Source organism: Podarcis cretensis, assembly GCF_951804945.1.
Source record: "Podarcis cretensis genome assembly, chromosome: 4".
Lineage (NCBI taxonomy): Eukaryota > Metazoa > Chordata > Lepidosauria > Squamata > Lacertidae > Podarcis > Podarcis cretensis.
In genome coordinates, this window is record NC_137173.1 from 74,845,917 (window position 1) to 74,861,849 (window position 15,933).

The window sequence follows — 15,933 nt, forward strand, 5'->3', positions numbered from 1 at the left end:
AAGATTTGAACAAGTCAACTTGCCATGCCCAGTTTTAGTAAACTAATATACTGATGATAGCAATACTGATGCTTCTGTTTCATCTTGGAATTAGCTGGTCCCATTCGCATTATAAACTTTACCTTGGACCTTTTCCTATCTCATTATCCCCTGAACCAACTGCTTGACACAGCTGTTAGCCTAATAATCTCGCAGACTCTGAGCTGTTTAATTCCTAACTGAGAGAGACTCCCAAATATGAAGCAGGCCAAAGTATCTACATAGTGCCAGTCAACAATCTGTATTCTTTCAAGCTGATGGGCAAGACATCCAAGCTGTTATTTTAGCAACAGGGGGCTAAGGCTATCCTGCAGAACAGAATTGTTCTACTATACTATACTGGAGCACACTTTCTACCGACGCAAGTGTATTCCAAGGTAATAGCATTTGGCACATCACCGAGAATACAGAGGAACTGTGCCATCAATAGAGGAGGCCAGGAAATAGAACACTAAATGGAAGCAATAGGAAGGAAATGGTATTTAAAAAGCTTTTCCATTCATCTTTTCTCAAGCCTTTGCTATATATATGTGACCTTTGAATAATTTTTTTCCAAAAATAGCAGACCACACACCCAAATTGCCAGTTTTACTAAGTATGTCACAGCATAATCCTATGCATAAGTAGTTGTGTATAGGATGGAACTCAAATTCAAATAAGTTCAGTGGGGTTTTGTCCCAGATAAGAGGTTAGAAGACAACAACCTTACTGATTTTTCTTTTTCCTTGCACCTATATGTGACACCAAATTTATACGCAATGCTGTAGCAACTTCTCCAATTATACCTATTTGGGTGGTTGTTGAACATTAAGCTCTCACACTTTTGAATATGATCAAACAAGCCTGCTACTGCTGAGTTTTCATACCCTGAGAATAATAGTATTTGAAAACTGGAATTATATGCTATATGATGAAACATACCGACATGGAATACCTTGCAATATATCTCCCAAATACATTTTCCATAACTACACAAGGAACTGGTTGCACAAACAGATGCTACCTGAGGCATTTCTCACATGATCAAGCAATAGTACATTACAAACACAACTATGTGATGCAACTGAGAAAAGCAGGCATGGGGATGGGAATGCATGTCACAGACAATCTGAGCAGTGGCAACATTAAACTATTGTATATTTCCGTTTTATTATCTTTGCTATAGATTTCGTTCCCTGCTTATTTTATGTATAGCCTTTTAGTTATTTTTTGTCACTGTTCCCATTAGTGTTGTTTGGGGGTTTTATTTTGGAAAATGTTTCTGTGCACTTATTTTTTTTAATTTTTAATTTTTTAAAAACATATTCACAACAGTTTTCATCCATTTCTGGTCACAGCACTAAGCTCTTGCTCCTAATTCATTTCACTAATCTTACCAAAACACTTCTGGGCTGTATCCAACCAGGTAGCTCCATTCACACAAGATATGACAAAACTTACCCTCCCTTTGCCTGTGCCCCAATGCCCTCCAAATATGTTCTGGAGTAGATTCTGGGGAGCACAGGTGGAGATGAGATAGGTGGGAGTCCTTGCACAAATGGCGCAATTTGTTGGATACAACCTTTTGGTTTTTGTGTGTATGCTGTTTCTCAGATGTGTTGCCTGAGAAGGAACCTCTAAACTAAGATGAAATTTCAAGGCATTATTCCAGTGCATTCCTATGCATGTCTACTGGGAAAGAAGTCCCACTAAATTTAATGGTACCTATGCACAGATTGCAACCTTAAGCATCTGTTCCATACACAGACTACTTCAAAGTGGTCTGTTGCCAATTTAGAAGTGACAGCAGCCTCAACCTGAGGGAGACTTTTGGTGCAGTAATCCTAATGTGGTTTCCAGTGAATAGGAGCACCACAGTTCTAATTCGGCAGACAAGTTTGCCTAACTTAAAAACCAATCTACTTTTGATTAGTTAATAAAAATTGCAATGAAAGCGGAAGCACTGGAAGCAAAGGAGAAAGAGAGTAAATTTACTATACTTGATTTTGATGAGTCTGGTGTTAGTGGAAGTTCTTAACGTTCACCATTCTTGAAGGTACCACAGCTCACTGATTTTAATTTCTCCTTTCTGCCTTTTCTATCCCAATAGTGATAATTCCCTTTGTAACTTCAGTGGGCCATGAAATATTTCTTCAATAAGAATAAATATTGGTTTTCACTCAGATATGCCATAAAGGTGTATGCTCTCATGCATCTGTACACACACACACACACACACACACACACATTCTGTATATATTAACACAGAGAGACAGAACTAAACTTATTACTTGGCATGTTTCATTAGGCAGCAAGATCCCAGGGACTGTTCCCCTAATCAGAAATATCTGTTTGAAATGTTTCAGCCATCCAACTCACTATGCCTCATAAACAGATGTATGAGGTAGGGTTCTGCTACAGCTTTTCTCAAGCTGTTACCCTGAGATGGCACAATTTGAAAACAACTACATTTTTTCACTCTTTTTCAGATGTCAGTATCGTGTCTCCTTTTGGCTACCTTAGTTGCCCACGGAGAACCAGGCTGCCTCCATTATGAAGAGCACCCATCAACTGTTCCCTTTCCTGGACTAATCCTACTTCACAGGTTATTGCAAGGATAAAATGGGGAGAAGGAGAAGCTCGAGCTCCTGGGATGAAAGGTGGGATATCAATGTAATTAAATAATTATAAATAAATAAATAAATGCAGACAGTAGCACAAAACTGTGAAATAAAACTTGGCCACAGAGAGACTCCAGGCTGGATCCACAAGTGGAAAGCAGATTTTGATTATGGAAGGACTGGTCTCTACTTTGAACATTGCCACATGAAGGGTAAAACTAAACTGTAAGATATAAATCCACCTGAGCAAACTCTTGCCCAAGTTGTAATCATGAGAACTACTATAGAAATTATAGCCTTCCCCTGGAATGTTGGCCAACAAGAGTTAAACTTAAATCCAAAGATTTATCTGAAAGCATGTTTAGACCACCTAATATTTTTTAAATCCCCAAATCGGGCACAATATAAAACAAACAAACAATACAATTTAAAAAAATAATAGAACAGTAAAGACACACTCCAGAGAGGCTTTTAAGGAGACTCAAATGGCTTATTTCTAAGAAGACATGTATAGTATTGCATTGTAAACTAACTTACCTTGGGATCCAAACCATTGTCAAAGGCCATTTCTGACTGGAGGATGTGGATAAAAAACCTGAAGGTGTTTCTGTAGTTGTGCTGTTTTATTTCTTCTTTTTATGCTAGTTGTTGTTTGTTATATGTTGGTCTGGAGCCTTTGCCCCCAGGAGCAGCTAATCAGGGCATTAATCATCCCAACCTGCAATTCCATACTTACTACTTCCACCTGTAATCAAGTAAGGGAGAGAGAGGCAAGTGCTCTCTGGTCTTAAGATCTTGGAAGCAAAGCTCTATCCTCAAATATGATTATTGTGGGGCTGAAGGACATTGTTTGTGGCAACCCTGAAATCACCTGGTGGGAGGATTTAAAAATAAAAAATAAAAACTGTTTTTAACTATAATTGTTTTTAGGATGCTTTTAAAAAGCAAAGTATGTTTTGCTGTGGATATGTTGACACCCTCAGCTCCTTCAGGAGGAAGGAGGAGAAATAAATTCAATAAATAACATACAAGCTATGGAGGAGGGAAGTGCAAGGGCTGGTGAAAGTTTACACACACACACACACACACACACACACACTTTCCTGCGAAAAGTGGGGTTACAGGGAACCAGGCAGAGGGCCTTCTCGGTAGTGGCACCCGCCCTGTGGAACGCCCTCCGATCAGATGTCAAGGAAATAAACAACTATCTGACTTTTAGAGGACATCTGAAGGCAGCCCTGTTTAGGGAAGTTTTTAATGTTTGAGGTTTTATCATGTTTTTAATATTCTGTAGGGTCGTGGGTGGCACTGTGGGTTAAACCACAGAGCCTAGGACTTGCCGATCAGAAGGTTGGCGGTTCGAATCCCCGCGACGGGGTGAGCTCCTGTTGCTCGGTCCCTGCTCCTGCCAACCTAGCAGTTTGAAAGCACGTCAAAGTGCAAGTAGATAAATAGGTACCGCTCCAGCGGGAAGGTAAACGGTGTTTCCATGCGCTGCTCTGGTTCACCAGAAGCGGCTTAGTCATGCTGGCCACATGACCCGGAAGCTGTACGTCGGCTCCCTCGGCCAATAAAGTGAGATAGGCGCCGCAACCCCAGAGTCGGCCACGACTGGACCTAATGTTCAGGGGTCCCTTTACCTTTACCTTTAGGGAGCTGCCCAGAGTGGCAGGGGAGACCCAGCCAGATGGTCTGGGTATAAGTAATATTATTATTATTATTATTATTATTATTATTATTATTATTAATCTTCACAGGGAATTGTAGGAACCAACATCTCCCAGAATTCTTTGGGGAAAGCCATGACTGTTTGAAGTGACATCATGAATGTGGTGATTTGCAAGCTTGGACCGGTCACATGCTCCTACACCCTCTGCTCCATCCTGGCTAGTCAATGATCTGTCTGATGACCAGAGAGGAGGTGATGTGCATCTCCACCAGAGCACTGGGATGTGCCATGAATTAGCAAACTCTTTTCCCAGCCTGGCACTGGGTTTGCCTCACCGGCCTGCTGCTTCAAAAACCAATGGAGGGAGCGGCAGAAAGATTTGTTCAGAAAGCAGATCAGGTGCTTAGCCAACCCCCTGCAGCGTACAGTTCTAGCTCAAAACGTATGAAGATGAAATTATCATCTTACTGGAAGGAATCAACACCTGCTAGATAGGTAATAAAGATCTAGGGCTAAATGCAAAGACTGTCAATTGCCAGTTCAGGGACAATGCAAAACGAGTGTTGCATACGAAGCTGCCTTTATTTTTTTTAATATATCTTTATTAATTTAAAATAAATACATTTATGAAAAACAGACGTACATACAAGTAAACAAACATACAATCAAACAAACAAATAACGGAAACAAACCACCACATTATAAGATATAAGAAGATTAATATCATTATCATCATATATACTCCTGGTATTGAACACAATTATAAAATTTATAGAAAAGAAATTTAAAACTGACTTCCAATTAATCTCACTGTAGTTTGTCTATCCATTACTTTATACCGCACAGCTACATATTTCTTATATAATTGCTTTTTACCTTCCTACAAACTTATATTTATACAATACAATCTAATTCTGCCAAGATGTTTCATTTTATTCCATAGTTTTCTAAATAATCTTTAAAGATTCTGCAATCCTTATAGACTTTTTGTTATACGAAGCTGCCTTTAATTCTACAAGAAAAAACTATGTATGAAGTGGCTTTAATATTTGTGTCACTGGAGTAAAAAGGGGGCAAAAAGAATTATTGCAAGGCTGCGAAGTGCTGCAGTTAATTCTTAGCGTGGGAGTCCTCCTCTGGATATTTTGCAGAAATCACTCTGAAACCAATTGGATTTTTGTGCCTTGCAGGAGAAAAGCCCAGCTGAACAGAGAAGGAAGATACCAATGGTATGCATTATAACATTGCAACATCAATGTTAAATTGCAACCATTTATGTAAACTTGCACACTGAGTCAATGAAAGGAACACCGTATTCCGAGGATTACATTTTAGTCGCCAAAACAACCACCCCCTGCCTCCCGTACATTAAAATCTGAGAACATTGCTAGCCAGGTACAAGGATGCCTAGTTAGAAAGATAGTAAAATTTAATTGTTCTAAATTTGAATCCATGGGGCCGTAAATGAAAGACAAATGTGTTTATTTTTTCAAGCCTGGTAGCGTTACTGTAACTGCTGTACTGAATCCTGCTTGAATATCTTCATTCTCTGGGAAAGAGACATTCTTTATTCTGCCTCTTTCAATGGGACTGAGATGGGGCAGAAAGGGCTGTGCTCATCTCAGGAATGATATAAATGTTGGTAGCAAGGAAAAATATAGATATGAAAAGGAGAAGTTCCTAGATGCCAAGATCCAGATTTGGGGCAAGTAGTACTCTTTGGTAGGAGATTACCACTGCTTCCATAGTTTAACAATGAGTTTGTTTTGATTTTATATGTGTTCCATTTCATATATGTATGTTTTAACTTATTTTTTATATAGCACACAATGGACAAACATCTCAGGCTCTATGGCCCCAGAGTATAAATATGATGAAGAAAAATCACAATTTGATTGGATTTAACTTAGGACTCAGCTATACAGCTGCAAATAAAACATTTTAAATGTGTTGTAAAGTGCAATATACAATTGCGACACCAGATGGTGACAGTGAGCTATGCCAAATTCAATGTATTTTTCAAAACTTTTTTTAAAAAGCATTTTCACAGCGTTTTTTATATGTGTGTAGATTCCACCTTAGACTTCAATTAAGAGCATTGAGCACCTTTGTTTACATTCTTACTTTCTGTTGTAATCTTGGGCAACTCTGCTAATCAACTTCACAGATGTAGCGTGATCATTTTAGGCATTTATCATGCATCCAGTAGTTCTGGGCCTTTGTTTTGAACAGTGGTACCTCGAGTTACAAACGCCTCAGGTTACAAACGCTTCAGGTTACAAACTCCGCTAACCTGGAAGAGTTACCTTGAGTTGAGAACTTTGCCCCAGGATGAGAATGGAAATCGTGTGCCGGTGGCGCAGCGGCAGCAAGAGGCCCCATTAGCGAAAGCACGCCTCTAGTTAAGAACAGTTTCAGGTTAAGAACAGACCTCCAGAACGAATTAAGTTCGTAACTAGAGGTACCATTGTATACTTATTAGTTCATTCCCATGATCACACAGAGGGCAACCTCTTACAGGGCAGAGTGCTCTATTCAGCGATCAAAAAGGATGCTGAACTATAGTTGCTGGGTTTGGAAGTAGAGAAAAATTCCTACTTTGTTCATAACAGAAACTGTAGCTCCAAGATTGCATCATTGCTAGTATGTTCAAACAGAGTATGGAAAGCTATCTGAAAAGTTGGGGGGTTGGTAAAAAAGGAGTGCCTATCCATACTTTGGGCGGCAGGAAATTCTCTAGTTGGTCATGTTCTAAATGTACTCTCCATTCATGCAGTTCAAAAGCAAAGTCTTGAATGCACCCCAAAGCGCTCATGCAATATTTCCTGGGCATCTAAATCTATGTGAAGCAAAAGTAGAAAGTCAGGAAAGCCAGACTAGCTCTACATCAAATGGTATTCAGATAACTGATGGCAAGGCCACTTTCTGGAGATCACTCTTGACCTCCATAGGGAGCACACTCCAAAGTCGACCTTTCCGGCTAGTTCTTAGGTTGAGCTGTACTTACTGAGCTCCCTATCACACTTGGAAAATGCTGCTTGTTTGTGCAAGCTGATCCCTTTCAATGACAAAAATAACACGTCCTTATAGAATACTTAACTAGTTATCCATCAGAGTCAAGTGTATAATGCAGCCATTTTTGCAATGCAGGCTGAGCACCCTCTGCGAATTACCTATTCACCAATGAAAAGCTCATTAGCCTCTCCTGCCACTGTAAGATCCATCAAGACTTTGCAGTTCTTTAATGATGTGATAGAACAAGTGTCCCCTTTCTCCTTTCCCTTTCCAGATTATAAGGCTCCTCTGCGGCTAAGCAAGGTATCTTAATTAGATTTGTAAAATAGCTTGACATATGCTTCTGCTCGGGAGTGAATCTTCAGTGCTCAGGAGTGCAGGCTACTCTATGGTCATTCTTGGGGATAAGTAAGAATTTTGTTGTGCAAATCTGATTTCACATTAATGCTGGGCTGAAATATTCTGCCCACAGTTTTTCATCAGTTTGGGAAGTGAGGCGGATTGGAGCATAAAGACTTTGAGAAACCAATAAGGTTTTTGAGAACGAGTTGTATTAATTTTCAGTGGTGATGGCTTTTCACAAGATAAGTTAGCAGAGGGTTTCTACTTCTTTCAGTTACTGGGGGGAGGGGGGAGGGAGAGAATGGTGCTAACAACATGATACATTATTGTTCCCAGTGGCACTGTCAGGGTGGACAGGTGTAACATGATCCCATGCAGAATTCTCTCAGCATTCTGGGTGCTGCATTTTGTACCAGCTGCAGCCTCTGAACCATCTTCAAGGGCAGCCACGTGTTGAGTAAATTACAACAGTCAGGTTGGGAGCTTACATGGATAACTGAGGCGAGACTATCCCTGTCAAATATGGCATGGGGCACAGAAGCAGGTAGGGAAGACTGGCAAAATGAAGCCTATCATGTTCTCCATCAAAGTGTGCCTATAAGGGGAAGCTAACCAGGCATTAATATGGTTTGAGGGCATTACCAAGTAAGGACCAGGCCTCCTGTAATGCTTAATAATAATAATAATAATAATAATAATAATAATAATTTATTATTTATACCCCACCCATCTGGCTGGGTTTCCCCAACCACTCTGGGCGGCTTCCAACAGAACACTAAAATACAATAACCTATTAAACATTAAAAGCTTCCCTAAACAGGGCTGCCTTCAGGTGTCTTCTAAAAGTTTGGTAGTTATTTTTCTTTTTCACATCTGGTGGGAGGGCGTTCCACAGGGCGGGTGCCACTACCGACAAGGCCCTCTGCCTGGTTCCCTGTAACTTGGCTTCCCGTAGTGAGGCTTATCACGCCATGCTCATTTGTATTCAGTGCACAAGGCTAAGTTCTCACAGACTGTGTGCTTTTAAGAGTAAGGAATTCCCTGCTCCTGGCTACATCTGAAGCCCATGCAGTATAACTTTTCTAATTTCCCGAACCCACTGTATATTCATGGCAATTCTCTGCGGGAGGGCAGGCTTCAAGAGAATCCTCAATATTGGTTGGGTCCAGTATCTGCAAGGATAATTAAGCTGTTGAACCTATGGGGAAATGCTCAGTTGAATGTTCTATATTTGGAGTGCTGGCATCTTCCTGTCCCAAGATACTTTCTTTGATAATCAGTGCATATTGGGGAGGGCCCAGTTATTAATATGCACAAATACAGCAAGTGTGAGGCACATATGCTTCCCAATCTCAGCACTGCACACATTCACATTCCCAACACGCAGCCATTGAAGGCATGGACAAGTGCTAGCTTTCAGCATTTATGCTTGACTAAAGGCACTCTCTAAAAGCCACAGGGTGGCAACATCCTTTAGTAGAATTGACCAAAATGCCACACCTTTCTCAACATAACAGGATTGTCCATGCAGACATTTACCCAAATCCAATTATGGAAGCCCTGATTCCAGTTTCCTTCTTGTCAGAATCTTGTAGGATCTGCAAGCTTCATTGTCATAAGTAAGCCTCATGGTATAGGCCCCAAATGCCCCCACACTAATGATATATCACCACACATGTTCAAAAGAAGTGGGTGTGAAGATTGCCATTACAATGCCCAGACCTCCACAAGTTGCATGACATGTCCGAACAGTGACCTATGGTTGCAGGCACCAACCACGAAACAGTACAGAGTGCTCAAAGTATGGTGGGGAAGGTAGGGTAAATTAATAATAATAATAATAATAATAATAATAATAATAATAATAATTTATTATTTATACTCTGCCCATCTGGCTGGGTTTCCCCAGCCACTCTGAGCGGCTTCCAACAAAATACTAAAATACAATAACCTATTAAACATTAAAAGCTTCCCTAAACAGGGCTGGCTTCAGATGTCTTCTAAAAGTTTGGTAGTTATTTTTCTCTTTGACATCCGATGGGAGGGCGTTCCACAGGGCGGGCACCACTACCGAGAATGCCCTCTGCCTGGTTCCCTGTAACTTGGCTTCTCACAGCGAGGGAACTGCCAGAAGGCCCTCGGTGCTGGACCTCAGTGTCCGGGCAGAACGATGGAGGTGGAGACGCTCCTTCAGGTATACTGGAATGCTCAAGCTCTCTGACCTCCCCTTATTCCCTATTTTTACTCACAAACTGGCAAGAAAGAGTGTGGACTATAATTAATTGGCTCTGTCTTATCAGCTTTCTTATATATTTGAACCACAATTTCTCCATTCCATTTTTTGGATAATTTTCCTATCCCATTTATCAATGTGAACAAAGGGGATAACAACTGGTATGAGGAACTGGGCAAGCTACCTTTACCTGCTGGAGTGAAGCACCTCTACCTGTCTGTGAGCAATCATGTCCAACAGGGACCCTAAGTGGGGTAGGCTGGCAAGTAATTCAACATCTAGAAGTCCAAGGCAGCTGCCTGGTAAGGGAGTTGGTAAACCACCTTTCCTGGTACAATGAACCATTTCTACTTGCTAGACTAATTCTTAATCAAATCTTGCCTCTATTCAAGTTTTCTATAAACAAAGTTGTCACAAAATGTAAGGGGACTTCAACCTCCTTTGCCTTCCTCTAATTTAAATGCTATGCACAACAACTTATTTTACTTTTTCTAGAATAGTTTGTCTGTCTATTCCAGAGTTTCGCAAACCTGGGTCTCCAGTTCTCTTGGACTGTATGTACAATTCTTCCACATGTACATTGTCTTTATTTATTTTAAGCTGCAGATGGCTGTGGTATTGGAGGCCCCTGTATAAGACACCGATGGTGTCTTTGATACAAACACAGAAGTCTCCTGTGCAGGTACTATGAGGCCTCTGAAAATAGAATGGAACTTCTCTAGAATCCATTACGTTTCTGGTCAGTTCCAGTCCTTACAGATCCTCCAGGTCACTGTCAGGTTACACTTGTGGGGAAATTTGATGAGTTCTCTTAATAAATAACCCTTTATTTTTAGGGTGGCATTAGGTGCTGCAAGAGGCATAGAACTGCCACCGCACCATGACTCCTTCTCTCTTCTTTGATGTAACTTCCAATAAAATGTTATGAGATCGACTGCCAAGTGTTTACCATTTCCTATTTCAAGGGGCAAAAAACTGTAGAATCAGGGTGATTTCATGAACTGAATTCACGGGGGCGGCGGTGGGGGGGGGAGAGCAGCTTGGCTAATGGAATGGAAGTCATGGATGGCAAAGCAGCAGCATGGGGCAATTAAAAGACTAGATCTTAATTTGCCCATACCTGTCATGACCTTTCCAAGACTGTGATACTACAAAATATGCATTGGTTATCTGACAGCAGGATGCCCAGTTTCTCAAATAACAGTAATCATGAAGATCAGTGAAAGCAAGTAGGCCAGCGTGGGGTTATTCCCAACAGTGTCTGGCAGATTGTCAAATGAAACTGACTAGGAGAATAAAGCACTGCCAGAAATTTACTACATCTGTTTATTATACATAAACTCCTAGTGCTTAATGCATTGGGTTGAATGCAGACTAACAGTGGAATCCTATGCATCTCTGCTAAAAAGTAAGTTTCACTGAATTCAGTGGGACTTAACTTTCAGGTGAGTGTGCATAGGATTACAGCCTAACTCAGTCAAGCTTAGTTTTCATAGAAACTCATGGGAATTAAGCAATGGCTAGGATTTAAGTTCAGCTAGCTTAGCCTGGGTGTAGCCCACTGACGTTATAAAGAGTGAGTCCCTCTGTGGATGTGTTATGGTCTTAAGAAAAAGTAGTGGACTTGTGTTTTGGGGCTGGTCATAAAATCTACATGCAAGGATTATTTTCTAGAACTGAATTCTTTTCACTTTGGCTGGAAACACTAACCATCCCTAAATCAGAAATGGCACAACTTTCTATAAATCACCCGATCCAAAGTAATATGCAATAAGGTGCATTCCAGACTTCTATGCATAGACCAACCTATTCATTTCAGGGGTGGAGTACAAGCCATACATGTGTGTGGCTTGTGTAGCTTGGCCACCTTTACTGACATAGCAGAAAACTCTTGTGAGCAGGGTCTTCACTACCCATAAGAAATGGTTTGACCTGGACAGCAGAGTTGTGTGCTCCCCATTCATGCAGTTCTCTGATGAATCCCCATAATAATGCAGCGTGCAATTATTGCATTTTCTGGGAAGCCCTACACAATTCACACCATGACTTGATTTCCTCAATACAGGATAAAACCAACTAAAAAAACACTAGATGAAATGCCAGAAGACTGAGTTTCCCAAACTTCTGGAGCTTGGGGTAAATATACAATGTTTCCAGCATGACTAAATGGATCACTTGTAAAATATGTGAAAAGCTCTAAAAAAAAATTTTTTTTGAAGTTGCAACCACTGTGGGATATTATTATAATTATTAATATTATTATTATTATTATTATTATTATTATTATTATATTATATATATTATATATTATATTATATTATATATTATATTATTATATATTATATTATATATTATATAATAATAATAATAATAATAATAATAATAATAATAATAATAATTTATTTATACCCTGCCCATTTGGCTGGGTTTCCCCAGTCATTCTGGGTGGCTCCCAACAGAATATTTAAAACACGATAAAACATTAAACATTTAAAACTTCCCTAAACAGGGCTGCTTTCAGATGCCTTCTAAAAGTCAGATAGTTTATTGACATCAGGTGGGAGCACATTCCACAGGGCAGGTACCATCACCAAGAAGGCCCTCTGCCTGGCTCCCTGTACCCTCACTTCTCTCAGTGAGGGAACCATCAGAAGGCCCTCGGAGCTGAACCTCAGTGTCTGGACTGAACGATGGGGGTGGAGGCACTCCTTCAGGTATACAGGGCCGAGGCCATACACATACATACATACATACATACATACATATAACCCAGTAGTGATGTATGGAAGTGAGAGCTGGTCCATAAAGAAGGCTGATCGCCGAAGAATTGATGCTTTTGAATTGTGGTGCTGGAGGAGACTCTCCCATGGACTACAAGAAGATCAAACCTCTCCATTCTGAAGGAAATCAGCCCTGAGTGCTCACTGGAAGGACACATCCTGAAGCTAAGGCTCCAATACTTTGGCCACCTCATGAGAAGAGAAGACTCTCTGGAAAAAACCCTGATGTTGGGAAAGACGGAGGGCACAAGGAGAAGGGGATAACAGAGGATGAGATGGTTGGACCGTGTTCTCGAAGCTACCAACATGAGTTTGACCAAACTGCGGGAGGCAGTGGTAGACAGGAGTGCCTGGCATGCTCTGGTCCATGGGGTCACGAAGAGTCGAACACGACTAAACAACAAATATAACTTCAGCACAATGACTTACCCCTAGATAACTTTAAATTACATGGTAAGAGAGAGAAGTTCTGCTGGGAAGTCATCATTCACAGTGCATTAATTCTATCAGCCACAAACATGAATTCAAACAAGTTTTTAAAAAACCAAACAGGCGAAAGGACAGCATCCTCAGTGCCATGGGAACGGCTCTTATGAGCATTCCTCTACTCATGCTGAAGCCTGCTTGCTTAACTGATGAGCCAACGTGCTCAAGTCAGAGGTTAACTGCTCTGAAATACTGTTTTTCATGGAGGGGACAGGTGAATTACATGTGCCAACCACACTGGGCAGATGGCCTCGGCCTCTAAAGTCTATTCAGTGCATATACATTGGGAGGCAAATACAGCAGGTACCATCCCATGACGCCCTCCGCACACTCAGAATATATATTTGGATGGCTAACACAACAGCTCTTATGCAAGTACAAAATTTTAAGGCAGGTGAAAGTGGCCTCAAAATGGCAACTGTCATTTGCCCTATTTTTACTATCACATCAGTCTCTAGGATCCTACACTGATGCTATCACATCAGTCTCTAGGATCCTACACTGACAACTCAACTGACGTTCATCACACTGCAGTTAGCATTAGGAATTGGGGTGGGGTGGGGGAGACAGAAAACAACTGAATCGCCTAATTAGGAAAAGCAAATGCATGCACATTATCGGTTTGCTCGAGTATAATGACAACAAAGAGCTTGTTGTTGTGAAAGCTCGAATGACTGTATAATTAATACAGCCTAAAGAAATAACGCTGAATCTTACAAAAGTGAGTAGGTTGTTTCCCCCTCCAAAGAAATGGGAGAAATGGTGGGTTGTTTTTTTTTTTAAAAAAGAAAGCTGTCGTTAATAGAAATGTGCAGCTTTTAAAATACCACAACAGCAGTCTGCATCTTTTAGTCCTATTGGAGTAGAATGTGGACCATTGATGTCCATATTTCTACAGACTTGATGCTGCTGCAGTTAGTCTTAGACCATGAAGCTGCTCAGATCGTTAGTCCATCTAGCCTAGAATTGTTGAGTCTTTTCCACTGCCTGCTGCCTAAGATCCTTTAAATTGGAGTTGCTGGGTGTGGCATTTGCTCACTCATTATGGAGACGTCGTACTAGGGGAGAGAGAGAAAGGGTTAATAGGCTGACCAATAAGAAAGCCCAGGCGCGGAGCCTAACTGTGTTTAAGGCTTAACACAGGGGTTTTGGCAGTTAGTTCAGTTGGTTTCTTGTGGGTGGGAGGCATAGGAGTCAGAGTGAGTTAAAGACAGAGAGAGTGAATCAGAGTACAGTGTTTCAAAGTATTTAAAACTTGTTTGCATTCACAATAAACTGGAATCTTTGTTAATACGTTACAAGCTGACTGAGCCTGAATATATTACTGGGGGAAACCTGGTTGGTGACAGTGGAAGAGATAAGCTGCGGTGCTGCAGGGTCAATGGTCTGTGGAACGACTGGGAGCTCTGTGTGAACGCCACACTGGGGACTGAACCTGAGATCTTCTGAGTGCAAGGCAAAAGCCTTGCCACTGGGCTACAGCCCCACCTCCAAAGTCTGCCATATCCACAGGAGTAATTCTGAAGCAGTCAGGAGGGCTATTCTTAGCCTCGGATGGTTGCCAAGGACACAAATTGTCCCCAAGTGTTTAAGAATAGTACTGATGCGGTACACAGAGTTAGAAAAGCAACCTCTTCCAAATTACCCAACTGATGGTAAGTCAACAACATCAAGACTTCAGTGAACTGGATTTGGTAGCAAACTGAACCAGTCATCCCAAGGCAGGAATAGGGTTGGAATTTAAAAGGTTCTACATTTTGCCTCCTGCAGGGCAACAATGAAGTAGTGATTCAAACACTTAATTCACCTTTCTTAAGAAAACTGTGCACTCATCTTGGAACTGGAACAAAAAGCAGCAGGAGGATGGATTCTTATTCAAATGTACATTTAAGCTTTTCTTAAATCACCTGTGAAAATACAATGTTATGTGACATTGCTTTATGGTTAATTTGTTCTTGATAGTTTATATTCCCTATATTATGCTCAAATAAGTGTTCTAGAAAAGCAACTAATCAGTTTAATAAATACTACTGAATATACTCTCCAGGCAGAGGCTTCATCATTTATATCAAGCTGCTATATAGAACAGTTTTATATAAAGCTCTGTTTAAAAAATTTACCATGTTTCCCTTTAGTACTCTTGTCTACCACAAAGAACCTTTGAGTTTCACTTATTGCTGTAAACAGAACTGAAGGATTGCTGGATTTTATGTTTTCAACAAATTAGGAACTGACCATTGTGTGTTTCTTCATTTCAGCATTCCCGGTGTATAGGACCGAGCTGTTAGTACACTCCATGTTATCTGTGTGAAGGCCCCTTTGCTACAGATCTTCACACTGTGCACACAGCATTGGGGGAGGAGCATGCAACATTAGGGGCAGGGCTATTTAGCAAGCCACGCCCCTTGTTCCTATGTTGTTCCATATGGGAGTGAAGAATAGCCAAAGAGGACTTAAGAGTTCTGGAGATTTTGAAAGCTGGCTCACTATTTTTAAATATTTTGGTTGGCCTAATAAAAGTACTGCCCTACTAAGGATTTTGGATTTTTTTCTTATGGGCCAACACCTTATGAAAACAACTTTGCTTTTTATAACGTTAATAGTGGTGAAAATTAATTGTGGAGCATTCTGATATTAACTGTGACTATGCTGATAGGCTGAGCAGAAAGACTTCTCCTCCTGAAGGTACCTTCGATTTACTTATGATTCTGAAATATCCTGATGACAGTCAAAACATATTTTCAGTTGATCTTCAGTAGAGGAGTCTAC

General features: G+C 40.7%; 1 protein-coding gene across 3 annotated transcripts in view; it reads right to left on the minus strand.

The window, feature by feature from the left end:
* GABRG3 (gamma-aminobutyric acid type A receptor subunit gamma3) overlaps nt 1–15,933 on the minus strand; it is a 309,531-nt gene that overhangs the window by 229,598 nt on the left and 64,000 nt on the right. The window contains exon 1 of one of the 3 annotated variants that reach the window (XM_079972873.1): nt 3,177–3,242. The exons of the other annotated variants lie outside the window; for them this stretch is intronic. Coding sequence (XP_079828999.1) covers nt 3,177–3,206 — 30 coding nt within the window. The 5' untranslated portion in view covers nt 3,207–3,242. Of the gene's footprint in view, nt 1–3,176; nt 3,243–15,933 lie in introns of those variants that run through there. 3 annotated transcript variants of the gene reach the window in all.